Below are 15,787 nucleotides of genomic sequence, written 5' to 3'. Positions count from 1 at the left end.
AAAGGCCATTGTGCGTCCAATGTGGGAATCCAATTGCGCGAAGCACTCTCTAACCCAACGACGACGACGACGACGACGATCCTCCCGTCGTTCTCTCCCTCTTCTGTTCCACGAATAGAAAGGAGGAATTACTCACCATGGAGAGAGATAAGCATTCCTCGCGGAGTATGTCCTCGTTAGGCGCACCGACCCACGGTGCGACAGCCTCACCCTTTTCGGTGTGCTTGTTCGCAATGAAAGCCTCCTGTTCTCTGTTCAGCTCGGCTACCAATCTCTGCAATACCATTAATTCACTGTTAGAGAGCATCTGTCGCGGCCCTACCTAACTAATGTTTCACGAACGGGGACAGTTAGTGAGCGCAATTAACAGTGTCATCGATGGCATACGTGAGAGAGAGAGAGATATTTTCAATTATGTTCACTTCTCGGTTAATTAGATCCTTCTTATCGCCGATTTTCGACGATGATAATAAGAGCGGATGAGATTGATGAAGTGGAGATGCTGTTGGCTCGATGCTAAATATTATTGAAGAGGGGAACGAATAGTGAGAATTTTAGAATATGTAATTATTTTTTCAAAATCTCTTTGAGATATGATGATAATATTTGATAAAGAAGATTTACAAGTGGAATTCATTCTTTAATTACTATTCTTATTTAAGAGTATCTCGATACTTTTATTAATCGAGGAGAATCGTGCGATTTACATATCGTGGCAATTATTTCAAAGATTCAGAGCATCTGGTAATATCGAGAGAGAAATGATGATGATGGAACGTACATGCTTAAATATAATAATCGCGCAGTACGAGTTTCATAGGAAATGCGGAGATCTTATCCGTGGAACAATCGCGTGCGAAATTAGCGTCGATCAAAACCGGCTCCATGCGACCTTCCACCGTTTATTAGATTTCCAATAGGAAACGTATCCTGATTTTATGGGGAGAGTTTCTTCGAAGAAATCGAGTTTATCGAGCTTCCTCCTATTTATATAGAATAAATGCTGCTTATTGCGAATTACGAACGAAATTCCCTTCAAATAAAATTATAAAAGAAGAAGAAGAAGAAGAAGAAAGAAGGGATAAGCGTTCGAAAACGAGGACGACGCGGAGGGTTTACAATGAAACGAATGACGAGGTAAGAAAAATGGACGAGTTACCGGGGAAAGCAGAAGGATTAAAGCCAGAATGGAGGAGGTAAAAGCTCCATCGGACTCTGGCCGTCTTATTATCGCGGCCAGCATTTGGGTCAACGAAGATCTTCGCGATCTCCGGACTCGATGAACCCGATGGCACGAGGGACGTGGTATTACGGGGTTAAGACTTAAGAAAATCGGTGTCGTTGTAGTAACCGACGATCAAATTAACTTTTATCGCTGTATCGTGCTCGTGGCTGGATCAAAGAACTCTTGATACCGCCTCGGATAATCCTCAGGCTTTTAACCTCTCCGTAATTCTACGCGAGATAAAAAAAAATACGTATCTATATATATTTAATTCATTTGTGTATAAACACAGCATTAAGTTATTTATGAATTATTCATTCATAAGATTGTTATCTTACGAAGGGACGGACAAAAATATGGATCTCCATTTTTCATAGACAGTCGTTAAAAGGGTGAAAACAGCCCTCAAAGTTGGGCTAAGTCAGGGCTAAGAAAAATTGCCATCGCTCTCTTGAATAAAACATCTACGAGAACGCTCGAAGAGGAATAATTTAACAGCGGACAACCCCTCCTCTTTTTTTTTTTTCTAATTACCGTTACCCTCATCAGTACCTTGGAAGGATAAAAAGATACCTAGCTAATTGAATATAGCTAATTTCCAGACTTCGCCTTGACAAAGGGGAGAGAAATGGATCACCAAGTATCCCGTTCTTCTCTCTGTTTCTCTCTGCGCCTTTCGTTCGCTTGATTCACGAAGATTACGCCAACTTAAGCTGCAATTTCTCTCTGCGATCGATCGGGTAATAGCCGGCGAATAGTTATTTCCAAGATCGTATTGTCGACGTTAAGACGATTTCCCCGGTGAAAAATATATATTCGTGGAAATGGCGCGCGGATTCGTAATGGCGTCGTATATTCGCGTGACCACCGGTTATAAAAATTCGTCGTGGTACACAATTGTGAAAGAGTGACGTACGCGACATCGACCCGAATAAAAATAAATTTTTCTGGGCCACTCTCCTCCGGATGGTTGTGCTTATGGTCAACGAATTCCTAAAAAATTCGAAGCGGAAATTGTGCGTGCAGCAACCAGTTGGCATGGCAACGCTTTGGAAAGACGCGAATCTTCCTCGAACGAAGCTTCCTCGAGCGAATTGACATATTTCGGAGGAATCGTAACCAGAGAGATAATCCATACGGCGGCGCCAGTAGTCTGCCAGAACCACTCGATATCCACGAGAGGAGGGGGGCCCCCCTTCGTTTCTTGCGGCTGCTCGCCGGACACGGCAAATATTTAATCGAAGATAATCTTACCGTGTCTGATCCGGGATTAAATTTTTATTAAACGAAACATTTTCACGATTGTACGGAATTTATTTGAATGCTCATATGATGGATCGTTTGACATTCATCGTCGAAGATAATCCCTGGAAAACTTTAAACTCGATTAACGAAAATAAATGAGACGTACACCATTTAAATAAAATATCCGAGTAATTTGATACGCTCCATTGAGTGCAAGTGAGTTAAAGCACGCACTTTGCCAATCGAAACGATGCCCCTTGAAAACGATGCTTCATTTTTTCCCGAGTCGAAGCTTTTCAGAAACGATCTATTGACAATTGATCGGATTTTATTGCAGTGATCCCGTGTTCTGGCTGTCGGTGACCCATCGTTTAACGAACGGCGGGGACCAGAGAAAAGGGAAAAAAGAAACACGAACGAAAGAAAAATATGCGGACGAGAGATCCCCGTCGAGGGGATCAAAACTCTCGCTTATTCAACCGCGAGATTGGCGACGGTTTCGAAGACGAAGGGGGGAGAAGTTTTAAATCTCGAAATAAAAATATCGATCCCTCTTCCCCGTGGAGCGAAGCTCGTGCAGTGGAACGAAAGAGGAATGATGCACCTCGTGCGACGATGATGCACTGTCCACGCCAAGTGGGAGAACTTCGTTGACCTAAATAAGAAAGATAATAAGGAAGGCTTGGCGAACTTGATCCTCGTCAACGAGCCCCTCCATCTTTAATGCATTAGGGGGATTCTTCCAGTTGGATTTCGCCGAGTCAGAGATTACTTACAGAGATTCTTTCGCGTGGATCTCGTCCACGTGTCACGATCGAGATGTCGTATTTGTATTCCGCCATCGTTTGATTTCCTCGAGACCAGAACTCGGATCAACTTTAGATTAAAAGTATTTCGAGTATCGGAGAAAAGTTTTTCTAATTGATCTAGAAATTTAATTTGAAATTAACGATGCTGTGAATATATCGATTTTAATTCAATTACTTTGAGAATCTTTGATCTCTAATATTTTCAAAGATTTGGAAAATTATTTTTCAAATCAAATATATGTATTCCTGATAGAGTATGCAATTTATAAGTAAGAAAAGAAAGAAGAAACGTATTTCTCCCCACGTATTCTCCACGATTGAATGATAAGACGTTCAAAGACGCGAAATTCAATCAGAGATCGCTGGAAGTCAAACTAAAGTGCCGTTGAATTGGACCGAAACGAAAGGGCACTCTAAAATTTCGATTGGTTGGAAGAGAATCGGGGATTAATTTCCAGCTTCGACGTTCCTCGTCATCCTCCTCGCCTTCAATTCGATTTGACGTTTCTGTTTACCGTATTCCAACTGGCAAGCTTGGAAAAATATCTTCCGATCTGATGGATAAATCGATACGAGTCAAAAGCTGCACAGAAATGAAACAGCGAAAAATTCAAAAAAACCATTGAATCATCCTCCTTCTGTCGGAATTCAGAGATACATTTCTATCCACGATTAAGCGAAATAACAAAAGAAACTGTGAATATGAATACCACAGTTGGCATAGGTGTACAATCCAGTATGTGTGAAGTATCGTGACGGATATTAAAAAGATCTAGACTATTGATTAAATACAGAAATAAATAATACAGCCAGCTATTGTATACGTAAAGCGTGTTTGTTCATAAAACGGGAAAGATTAACACGAATAATATAATATAATCATTTATATTCTCGTTTTTTTTCTTTCGAATTCCATTTTGAGAACTGGCATTATTAATATCGATAAATTTATTTCGAGGAAGAGAGGAAAAATTTGTTTGAGAAGGCGTTATACCTTTATATTTATATTTCTCGTTTTATTAATCGCGCAAAACGAAGCACATTCGGTATGAATCTAATGAAAAAGTTAATGGAAAATTAGCCCCGACAAAGGATATACACAACGTAATACATGCGACCCCTCGCATTCATTCCTTCCTTATGGATAGTTCTTATATACAGGCCACCGTCTCTGTATCGTCTTGATACAAAGACGAAGCCAGCTACGTTTGAAAACCCGCACTCTTTCGAATCTTAAGGATGAATTGATCTCTGAAGTTGAAAAAACCGTGTTGAAAAGCGTATCACCGATGAGACCACCACCCTTTTCGATTAATGCTCTCGTTTCAAACTTTCGTTTTTCATTCTTCTTTTCTTTTTTTTTCTCTCTCCATGCAATTACTTACGTTTCATTGACAATTAAAATCGGTTCCTTCTTCTACACCGATTATCATTTCTTCTGGAAATTATTCCGTTATTCCTATTTTAATTTTTATTAAAATTATTCCTACTTTCTTCCACGATGATGTAAGAAAAATCTTTTATTAATCAGCTTAGATAATTACTTTTGCTCTTCTTTGAAAAATATTATTCTAAATTCGAATATTTTATTTCTCTAAATCCTATTGATCAATCTGATGATTCCTTTCAAATGGATATTATTCGAGAATCTCGTGAAGCAACAAGGATAACGCATTATCCTAAAATTTTTACACGGGAAAGTACTTACGCCAGCTCGAACAAACTTATATAATCGGAAATTTCATTTTTTTTACATCGTTGGCGGATTTTCTATTGGTAAAGGGTTGACGTTTCTTAACGAAAAATGATTTTAATCGTGGACAGAGCACGGTTTAGTGAGAGGAACACCGTTCATTCTTGTATTACGATCACGTGGCGATGAAGAAACGTGGGAAGAATGCCAGGATTTTTTTTACTCACGACAAGTCGTTTCGAAGGGATGGAATTTTATTGTCTTGGGATTAAAGAGGGTGTCAATGTATCTTCAAAGATTTCAGCATTTGAATTACGTTTGTACAATGCACGAAAAAAGATTCGATTTGCATACCATTGAAGCCAATTCAATGATTCGTAACGAAAATTTGTTTGCATTATGAGAAGAAACAGGATAATTATTATATTTCATTTTTCTACAAGAAATACTTTTGTTGCTGATGTTATCTCTGTAATTATGTAAAGCCTTTCTTTTTATCATACTTAATCTCATGATAGAAATTGGACAAGAGACGTTTTTCTTGTTAATTTAAGATAAAAAAAAGACAATTTGCAACGATTTTATTCTCCCTCAATAATGTAATTCAACAATATCAATATCTATTTAATTCTAAATTATATCTATTAGAAAAGAGAAGAAAAAAAAAAAAGAAATCAAATTTGCTCAGATTGCTTAATAAGTACGTAATTTAAATTCGTAATGTATTCCATTACAAACCGATGAATATTGCACACGATCATTAATCCGTTATTGATTTGTACATATATTAGTATTTGTTAATCACTTTCTGTAATTGATTGCACTATCCAAATATTATTGACCATTAGTGTACGTGATTTAATGTATTTAGAGATAATTGAGTAGTTGCAAATCATAGATATTTATGATGTATACGTATTGAATGACTCGAATTCTCTGTAAAATACAAAGAAGGATGGAATCTTATTATCTTTTAGACCAACACCGCGAGAGAAGAGAAGAAGGAGGAGAGAGGAGGGAGAGACAATCGTACGATCACATTTATATTAGCGATCAGGTCGTAAAATATCGTGTTATTCGTAGAAACGTACGTAGAAAGAGTGAAGAGTACGAGAAAACTTGATATCAGGGAGCAACAACTCTTGGAAGAGAACGATAGACGGTCGGTGGAACCCGATTATATTAAAAATCGGAGAGGGGTCGATGCGAGGGTCCTCCTCCAAGACGCAATATCAGGAAGAACGGAATCGTAAAAGATATCGCGGGTCACGAGGCGCGATATCAAGGTCGGATGGAGTCGATGTGAAAAAAAAGAAAACATCTGAAATACCGATATATCGATGCATCCTGCATTTTCTTTCTTTTGTTCGGATGAAGTTTCGAGTTTGAATTTTCCGAGAATCAAGAGATAACTGATCTTTGTGAAATTTCTAGATGACAAGGATTCTTGAATCTATCTCAGAATTTTTGGCTCTCTTTGAGGAGAGGCCATCTTGAAACTCTTGGAAATTTCGAACATTTTTTGGAATCTTAAAAATCTTAATGATTTTTCTCCTTTTGGATTTAGAAAATATTCCACAAATATGAATACGTTTGGAAAATATTGATACTCTTTCATATTTATACAAATATGGCTCCTTGGAATTTAAAATCCAATCTTTCAATCTTCCGCTCCATTTTCCCAAAGATAACTCCATCGAGTTACGAATAAAAAAAAAAAAAGGAAACAAAAACGAGATGAAAAATTTCGATCTTCGTTCAATTCAAAAACCATTACATCTCGGTCAGAAAAGAAAAAGTCATCGAATCAACGAGCGAAAGCACATTATCCCTCTTATTGCCTAAGAGTTATCAGGGTTAGATTAAGCCGCCTCCCTTAAATCGGCCACCATCGAGCGAGAGCAGCCTTATTTCTACAAGAAATACCTCCACCATTTTCCATCCTCGTCGACAACTCTTTCGACGACTTCCTTTTCGCCTCCAACGACTCGATCAACACACCTGTCAACCAGGATTATTACGAGAAGAAGCTGGGTATCGAGTGTGATCGTTAAAAATGGTTTTCGACGCGCTTCGTTTCGCTGACCCAATTTCACAATGGAGAGAGAAATCGAGTCCCGAAAAATTCATTCGTGGGACGAGTCGTTCGAGTTTTTGGTTTCAGTCATCGGACGAATGTCGATGATTCGAGTCGTCGAGAATATTATAAGCTGAGAGCATTGCGGAGCACGACTCGTGTGCCGAGCAGCGAATTCGACTAATCGATACTTTCTTCCCGGGCTTTCTCCCCGGAGAAACCTTTCGTGCTAACATTTCGAACTCTCTCTCTCTCTTGTTCTTACACCTGTCCTCCCGTGTGAAAATTCAGAAGATGAAAAGCGAGGTTGTAATAGCTCGCCAGAAGCTTTTTTGAAGAGAGTCGGTCGGTAAATAATCTCGTTTCTTCCTGGGAAAGAGGAAAGGATCTTGGTAAAGCTGGACTCGTTAAAATTGGTATTTAACGCTAATTTCTAATTAATTCGTGATACTTGCAAGGGTATATCAATTAATAAAACGATCCTCCAGGAAGACCTTCGATCTGAAAATAATCTATTTATTCTGTCCCGGATGGGTAAATATTTTCTTCCGATCCCAGCGATTGATACATCGACTTTTACGTAATATTAGATACGTATATATATATAAATATGCGTAATATATTTTAATGAAGTAATATTGTGCAGAGGAAGGATTCGAAGCGATTTTTTTAAATGAACGTGTCTAAACGGAAAATCGACTTGCACTGTCAGCAACGCTTGGACGTTGGTTTTGAACAATGATGCTGAAGTTCAAACACGGGGGACGTGTAAGAGGGACGTAGAGCTTTTGTAGTGGTGGAACAATGCGTGTTTTGTACGAAGATAATGTCAAAAGGAGTGTCGTAGGAGTGAAGGATTGATTCGATGATTGTTTGAAGGAAGATGAAGATCGACGTGATAGATGCCCACGTATTGCGCCACGAAGAGTTGTAAGTTTCGAGATAAAATACACGAGAGAAAATGATAAGAATAGATTGCTTCTCGAGTTATAATTATCCCTCCATTTCTGGTTCAAACTATGAATAATAGTGAAATTCAATTTAATTTTATCAATCGTGGAAATAATTTGTAGGAGTTTTTAATATCCAGATCGATCGAGTTTCACGCGAGAATTGATATCATTGATATTATTAACAAATTCTCTCTCTCTCTCACGATAATACGAATTCTCAACGAAGGTTTCAACAATGAGATCGTCCATTATGAAACAATTTCCATACGATATTCCAAAGTTAGTTCAAATTGTCTGTGACGAACCTCAAAGTTGTAGCAGACCTCGTTTGCTACCCTGAATTTGTATCGAGTGAAAAACTTAATCACGATGGTTCTGAAATGTGAAGAGAGAGAGAGAGAAAGAGAGAGATTATCAGTTAGTTGAATCTTTTGTCCCAGTTTCAATACTATTTCAATGTTATTTAATTTTTCACGAAACTGGAAAAGAAATTACACAATCTCGATTCAAATATATTTATAACTCTAAAACTGTTGTAACATTCTTTCATCGTGTTTCCTTTCCAATTTCAATTATTTTACTTTCAAAACGCAATATAATCCATCGATAATTATTAACACGCGAAATTCCAATTTGTTTTCATCTTTTCCACAAATTTATATCTTCAAACTTTCACTTTTATAACTAATAGAGTGAAAGATAATTGACCAGGATAATCTGATAAAATTTGGAATAATTAACAATTAATCAAAACTTAAAAAAACTTATAGAAGAGGAGAAAAAAATGTGAATTTAACCCAAGAATATATAATAATTACACACAGAAATATCAATAAATTCTAAAACTATTCATTCTTTTATCATTCTTTTATTATCAGATTATCAATCACACGCAAAATCCATTTGGTTTATAACCAAGCGTTTTTTCTCTTAACGAGTATAATTCGAGTAAACCATTTTTCCTCGTAGCAGTCACACCGTAGATAGACGCGTGCAAAAATGTTTTCGCGAAACGATTAACAGCGAAAGAAACAGCCCCATGCAAATGTAAATGCATCTATTGATCCGCACGCAAGCCTTGACAGTAATGGACTCGCCACATTTTTACCTTTAATCACTTTACCTCCACGAGATTTTTCCTTTTTTTTTTTTTTTACGCGCGTTCTTCGAGAGCGTCGAGAAAGGGGAAAAAGGAGGAACAGTTGGAAGACGAGAGGGAGAAGGGAAAATTTTGCGGCGGGCCAACGAAAAACTGCCACGGACCGACTTATTGATCCGCGATGGTCTGCCCGACTTATATTTCTCGGTCAAACTTTCGCCACGTTTCTCGTTTCAAAAAAATTATACGAGTTGAATTAGACTATGCATTTGTGTGTGCATTCGTGGATGGAAAATAAGGAAAGAAATCGTTTCAATTTTTCCCTTCCGAATCGAGGAATTTCGAAAAATTGTCAAATTATTATATATTTCTATCCACTGAGAAAATGTTCACTCGTAGATTGTCGAGCGTTTCAATTTTTCTCGTAACGAGAGAAAAAGAGAAAAAACGAGTGGCATAAATTAAGCCCTTCTTGATAATCGCGTCAAAGAAGTAAAAAAGATCGACGAAGAAAATTCGCATTGTTCCAAGATCCGTTGGAGAGAACGTTCATCGGGAAAAATTGAATCCATTTAATAAGAGAAAAATAATTCTGATCGAAGGTCAGACGTATAATAGCGCAGAGACGCGATGCGAAATGTCGGATATTAATCTCGTGAAGAAGGGTTTTCCAATAAAAAGGGAAGAAAGGGGAAGAAAAAAAAAAGGAATATTGCACGGAACGTTGTTGTAACGAAACGACAGAAGGGAGTGTTCTCGCGATCGGTGACGAGAGACGTTTCCGAGAAGAACAGGCCTATTGATCCGCGAAGCAAGTGGCAAAGAGATGGCGGGTGCCTCGTCCCTGACGTAATATCCGTAGCCGATAGAGAAAGCTCCATTTACGATTTTCGCCTCGTCTCGGGGGAGAATCGACGTCACGAGGAGAGATCCTTTATCCACGTTCTCTTTCTCTCCTCTCATTTCCCTCTTTTTTTCCCTTTATTTTGCGACACAGTTATCCAGAGACATTCTCTCCCCCGATTTCCAGACATCTCTCCTCCAATTCTCCTCCTGAACGATTTTCTTGGATAGAGGCGGCTGGCCTCGCTCGTTTTTTTTCACGCAACATTAACCTCCTTATTGCACGCTTTTCTTTACGTTTTTCATTCACTGTTTCACGATACTTTAAATTATTAAACACGAGGAGGGAATTTATTCTTGAAGATATAAATCGATCAAAAAATTCTTTTGGTTGAGAATATCTTTCTGAATGGATCGAACGTTACGTTTCTTCGAAAGGAAATTCGTCACGTCATTAGCAGGTAAACGAGTTATCTAATTATTCATCGTTGAAATCTGATCGATTTATACTGGTTGCGTTAATTAGGATCGAATACACATTGAACAATTCTACTCGAAATTGAGATAGAATTGGAGAATTAGTTTCGATTTCTGTATCAACGATACAATAATGATAATGATTCTTAAAGTTCTAAAGATCGAGTTAATGCAAGCAAAAGAAAGAAAGGAAAAGCTATTCTAATTATTGGCTTGTCAGAATTACAGATCATACCCCGTCCATTTAAACCACGTGCATATACGTTTAATGCCACGACTTACACTTGAAACGGTGCTAGTAGTATAGGCCGACCATGGTCAGACCACTGGCAAGTTCAACGGAGAAAAATCAATGAACCTCGGTTGCGCGAGATACAACGTTTCCGTATCTGTCGTTCCTTTCCCAAACACAACTTTGTATTTTTGTTTGCCGAAAATTTGGAAATATCTGGAAAAATTCCTTTCAAGATCCTAATATCTTTTAATTTACTTTTCAATCAACGATGCTACTCTTTTCGTAGCTTTTAATTTAGATATTAAATTTCATTTTATTTAAAATTTGGTAAGAAAGAATCGATTTTTGGAGATTGTCCTTAAAGCGAACCCTAGATTCGTTAACAAGTAGTAACGAGCGAGACGAGGCTGACGATAATTAACTTTTAAATACTAGATTTTATTCTATTTAAAAAATTTGACAAGAAAGAATCGATTTTTGTCTTCGAGTGAAATTGGCTAAAAATAAACTCGATTTGAACCTTAAGTTCGTTAACAAGGACAAGTAGAATGAAAAAGCTGACAATGATTTAAATACTAGATTTTAGCGCTTTTAAATACTAGATTTTATTCTATTTAAAAAATTTGACAAGAAAGAATCGATTTTTGTCTTCGAATGAAATTGGCTAAAAATAAACTCGATTTGAATCCTAAGTTCGTTAACAAGAGCAAATAGTAACGAATGAAAGGCTGACAATAATTACAGCGCTTTTACTAAATTTTATTCTATTTAAAAAATTTGACAAAAAAGAATCGATTTTTGTCTTCGAGTGAAATTGGTTAAAAATAAGATCTGAAGAATAAGATCTCTTAGATTCGTTAACAAGGGAGCAAGTAGTAAGGAGCGAGTCGAGGCTGACAGTGGTCACAACCGGCCAGAATTTGCTAAACAGACGCGATCACGCGATCGCAAGATGCTTTCGTGGCGGACAACGGTGTGGATAGTGACAAAAGGCCGTGGTTTGGCATAGTTTCCGCTCGATGTAGATCGTTCCCAACAAAGACGTGGTATTCTCTTAGCTCGTAGAGCGAGCATGAACAAAGGGGGCTTTTGATAAGGTAATCGTTTATCAGTTGACATTGAAGTTGAGCGTGAAATTCAATCTGGCGAACAGATCGCTTGTCAACACGTACGAATATTTATGACGTGAATTTAACGTTAGAAGCCACATGGACCAATTTCAACGAGATCAAAATTTCATTCTCGTGAAAGCAATCGAAAAAAAAAAAAAAAGAATCGAAAAGAATTTCTGATAATGGAAAATTGTGATAAATTTCTCTATCCAAAATAGAGAAACATTTCCCTCCATCTTACAAGTACATTTCTTATATCGGTATACCTTAAACACAATCGAAGATGGCTTTTCCAAGTTCAAACAGATTTTATAAAAATATTCGAGTGCCATTCAATGCCTCGGCTGCTCGAGCATCATCCACCCTGCTGGATATATAGACTTCTCAATTTTGTCCCTGACACTCGGACGACCGACGATCCGCGGCAGGCATTCTTTCGCGCCGCGAACTCGTTATTGGACCGAGTTCCATGCAGTCCTCCCTCATCGATTACCGAAGATTCGCGGTTAAATTCGCCTCTGGAGTTTAACCCAGTTCGCGGATTATCACGGTTGAAAAAATATCGCAAGAAGAGAGGCGTAGAATATATATACATAAAACGTAATAAAAAGATCAAGAGAGGAGGGTGAAGAAGATGGACAATGAACGAACAGGGATCTTTCTTCGTGATCCTTGCGAAGGGGAATTTCCAGATCGTGGTTTCCTCCGGCTGTGAAAAAAACAGGAAGAATAGAAGAGCCTCGAGGATATCGGGGTCGTTCGCCCTTCCTTATCCATGGTCCGCTCGGCCGCTATTTCTAAAAATATCCAATTGCAACGAAACGGAGGAATAACAACGACAAGCAAACCGGGGTGCAAACCGGCTTTTCAACGTGGAATTAATTCCATCCAGTGGCGTGGAACACGCGGAAGAAATTGAATTACCCGCCATCGTTGGTGGCATCGAGCCATTATCCAAGCATGGAAATTCGATTACACTTCCGATTCACCGCCAACTTTCCACTTTGTTGTCCATATCCATGCGCGGAAATTTTCTATCGCCGATTCTGTGGATCCCTACTTCCGGGATATATTCCCAAGTGTCTCCATCTAACGTTGATTTTTTTAGATAGAACGAATCGTGATAGGTTTATTTTTTTTGGGGGATCGATGATCAGAGGAAAATGTAGATTTTTTGGTATAGAAGTATGATTGACGTGTCTAGTTGATTAATGGAGGACGATTAAACAGGGTGATAGGAATCGAACGCTGAAATATTTAACGATAGAGAACTTTGGTCTTTCGAGTCTTACTAGAGAAATTTCAGAGAAAGTTTAGTTAAATCGAAAAACAAAATTTTAAACCTATCGTATGAAACAATTTTGTTAACAATTTCACAGAGAAGATCAATTTTATTTCATTTTCTTCTTCTTCTTCTTCGAGATTTCTCGGATTTTTGAGGTACTCTGTTAGACGAACTCTTGTTAACTTGTTTCCAAAGGAAAGAGGAAATTAAAAGGCGGAAAACTATTTCCTTCCTTATATTCTTCTTCGATAAATCTTTTCGAAAATTTCGCAGTGATAAACGATTTATTTTCCCTCGCTTTGCGTTAAAAAAAAGAATATCTCCTTCCAAATAATTATACAATAATCGATTCAAAGAGATTCCAAGCGAATGCTTCTTTCGTTCTGATTCAGGTCGATTCTCAAAGTATACTTCCGCTCCGCGCGAGGGAGAGCTTATTACACGCGCTATCCGGGCCCGTGCAGCTTCCGGTGTGCAATTATAGACGCGAGACGCGGGCAAAGTGAGTGCTTAACGAGAAACTCAGCACCCTCGCGGCTCGTTTACAATGAAACTTTCGTCTAGACGGAAAGTGCAACCCCCTTTCCTTCGCGGAAGTCGCTTCCTTTCCTCGCTCTTACATTCTTCTCCCGCAAAGATTCCTCCGTTCTTCTGTTCCATCCGAGACGAGTCGGTTTCAAACATGGAAATATTCTCTCCTCCGTGTTAACACGCCTACCATTTTTATTTTTTCAAAGCATCCTTTACTCTCTTTCAGTTGGAACATTCTAACTAATTTTCGAAACGTTTCCAAGCGGAATAAGATATCTCGATCCAAGTGGGATAACATTGTCTCGATGAGACGAGTGTTGGAAGCTGGCCCGCTATTTCATTTTCCTTTTTTTGGACGGCGACCAATTACGTGGGCAGAGAGAGAAAGAGAGAGAAAGAGTTGTTTCTTTTTCTTCGTACCCTTCCCCCTCCTCGACGCCTCCTCGAACGATCGACAATGAGGTTAGGTTGCGTCTGATGGTCCCCGGAGAGGCGCATAATGTTATTTATGTCGTCTGCGTGGGGCCGAGGTTCCATGTAATTTCGTTTCGCTTGGAGTGTTTAGTCGAGTTAGTGGAAAGTTGATTAGGCGTTCGACTACTTGGAGGCCGAGAAATGGACGAGACATCGAGGAGGATTACGTTCGTAGTTTTCCCTATCGAATTAATCCTCGATTTTCTTTTTTCTCCTCTCTTTCTGTTTCTTTGCGATAATAATCGAAACTTGCGATCGTTCGATGATGTGTATCGATTAAGGAAGGCAGAAATCGAGGTTTCGAGTTTTTCAGAGACACGCCTTCGTCGGAAGGCGTAATTGGAACGTTTAATGAGCGGGTGAAAAGAAGGGATGAAGTAACGGCGTAATTAAGAGAATTCCGAAACCGTGGAAGGTAATTGGTTACGCGAGCTACATTTTAATGAACGGGGCTAATCAAGGTGGCGAAGTTTCGATAAACGGACTTCAAACGAGAACAAACTTGCAAACGAGAACTTGAACTTTTCGAAACATTCTAATTCGGTCCGTCCGCCGTCGAAAGGGAGAAGGATTAAAAATTTAAAGTTAAAGAAAAAAAGAAATGTAGAAATGAAACTTTTGTAAAAAGTTCAAACTTCCGAGAGTTAAAATTCTTGATTTCAAGTTGGACAAAAAAAAAGGAAAAGAGGAGACAATTTCGTGGGAAGGATTTCGCAACGATTTTCAACGATGACCAATTGTCGTCGGGGAAACTGGGACAAGGGAAAAAACGGGGGCGCGAAAGGGAAGACGTAGAAAGAGCAACGATCGAATGGGTGAGTCATTTGTGTCGACCAACACGGGGGCGACCTGTTCGAGGGCAAATCGATGGCCCCGCCATTGTAAAACTCCGGATGAGATTACGTCCGCTGGATTAGAGTGTGAAATCGATGAATCGATCACCTCTCCCTCCTCCTCCTCCCATCCCTCGATATTTTCACAGCTTTTCCTCGCTAAGTGCGCCTCAACAACGCTCCCCTTTCGTATCTGAAACGGTTATCAATCGACTCATCTTTCCTAAACGTTGCTCGTTCAACGAAACGTGGGTGCGCTCACTTTCCAACAACGTCTTAAACTTTCTCCCCGAATAATTGTTTCTCAATTTATTCTGTCACTTTCCCCTCTTTTCATCCAATATTCTGTTTCAACAACAACGAAAGAGAATCCTCTCTGACGATTTGTGGAACAAATCCCGTGGAAAATTCGAGGAAACGGAGAAAAGCCGGGCCCAGATTCCAGATTCCACTGGAAAGTAGGGAGCATTGGTTTTTTCTTCTCGATATCGGGAATTCCAATTCTCGATCGGCGAGAGGAATCTTTCGAGAACAACGAAAGTGCAGTCTGGTGTTAAATCGCGTGGCCAATTATTATCGCGCGAAACGAGTACAAAGAGGGAGCCCGCGCGTTTCAAAGGAACCTCGCGAATTCAATTTCCCATTTTCCGTGGCGACACGGAATGAAATTTCTACTCTCCCCCCGAAAATCGAGAATCCCGATTTTCTATGCACCGAAACTTGCGTGTGTGCAAGCGGGAGGAAGAGATTTTTGGGGCTCTGCAACTGGGTCGTAGCCTGTCCTGACCCAGATGAATGTCGCGTGACGTCAGCCCCCTTGATCTTCCCTTCCTCGAGCTTTGTCAAGGTGTCGATTAATAAGAGGACTCAATCCTTTCACCATCCACATTGTTGAA

At 39.1% G+C, this 15,787-nt stretch overlaps 1 protein-coding gene across 7 annotated transcripts in view; it reads right to left on the bottom strand.

The window, feature by feature from the left end:
* The window catches only part of LOC726924 (synapse-associated protein 1), a 61,311-nt gene that overhangs the window by 12,812 nt on the left and 32,712 nt on the right, over positions 1-15,787 (bottom strand). For all 7 annotated transcript variants that reach the window (XM_006565857.3, XM_006565854.3, XM_006565855.3 and 4 more), the window contains one exon: positions 137-274. In XM_006565857.3, coding sequence (XP_006565920.1) covers positions 137-274 — 138 coding nt within the window. The remainder of the gene's footprint in view (positions 1-136; positions 275-15,787) is intronic.

The sequence above is a fragment of the Apis mellifera genome, linkage group LG2, assembly GCF_003254395.2.
Source record: "Apis mellifera strain DH4 linkage group LG2, Amel_HAv3.1, whole genome shotgun sequence".
Classification (NCBI taxonomy): domain Eukaryota; kingdom Metazoa; phylum Arthropoda; class Insecta; order Hymenoptera; family Apidae; genus Apis; species Apis mellifera.
This window is presented reverse-complemented; position numbering and strand designations above follow the sequence as displayed.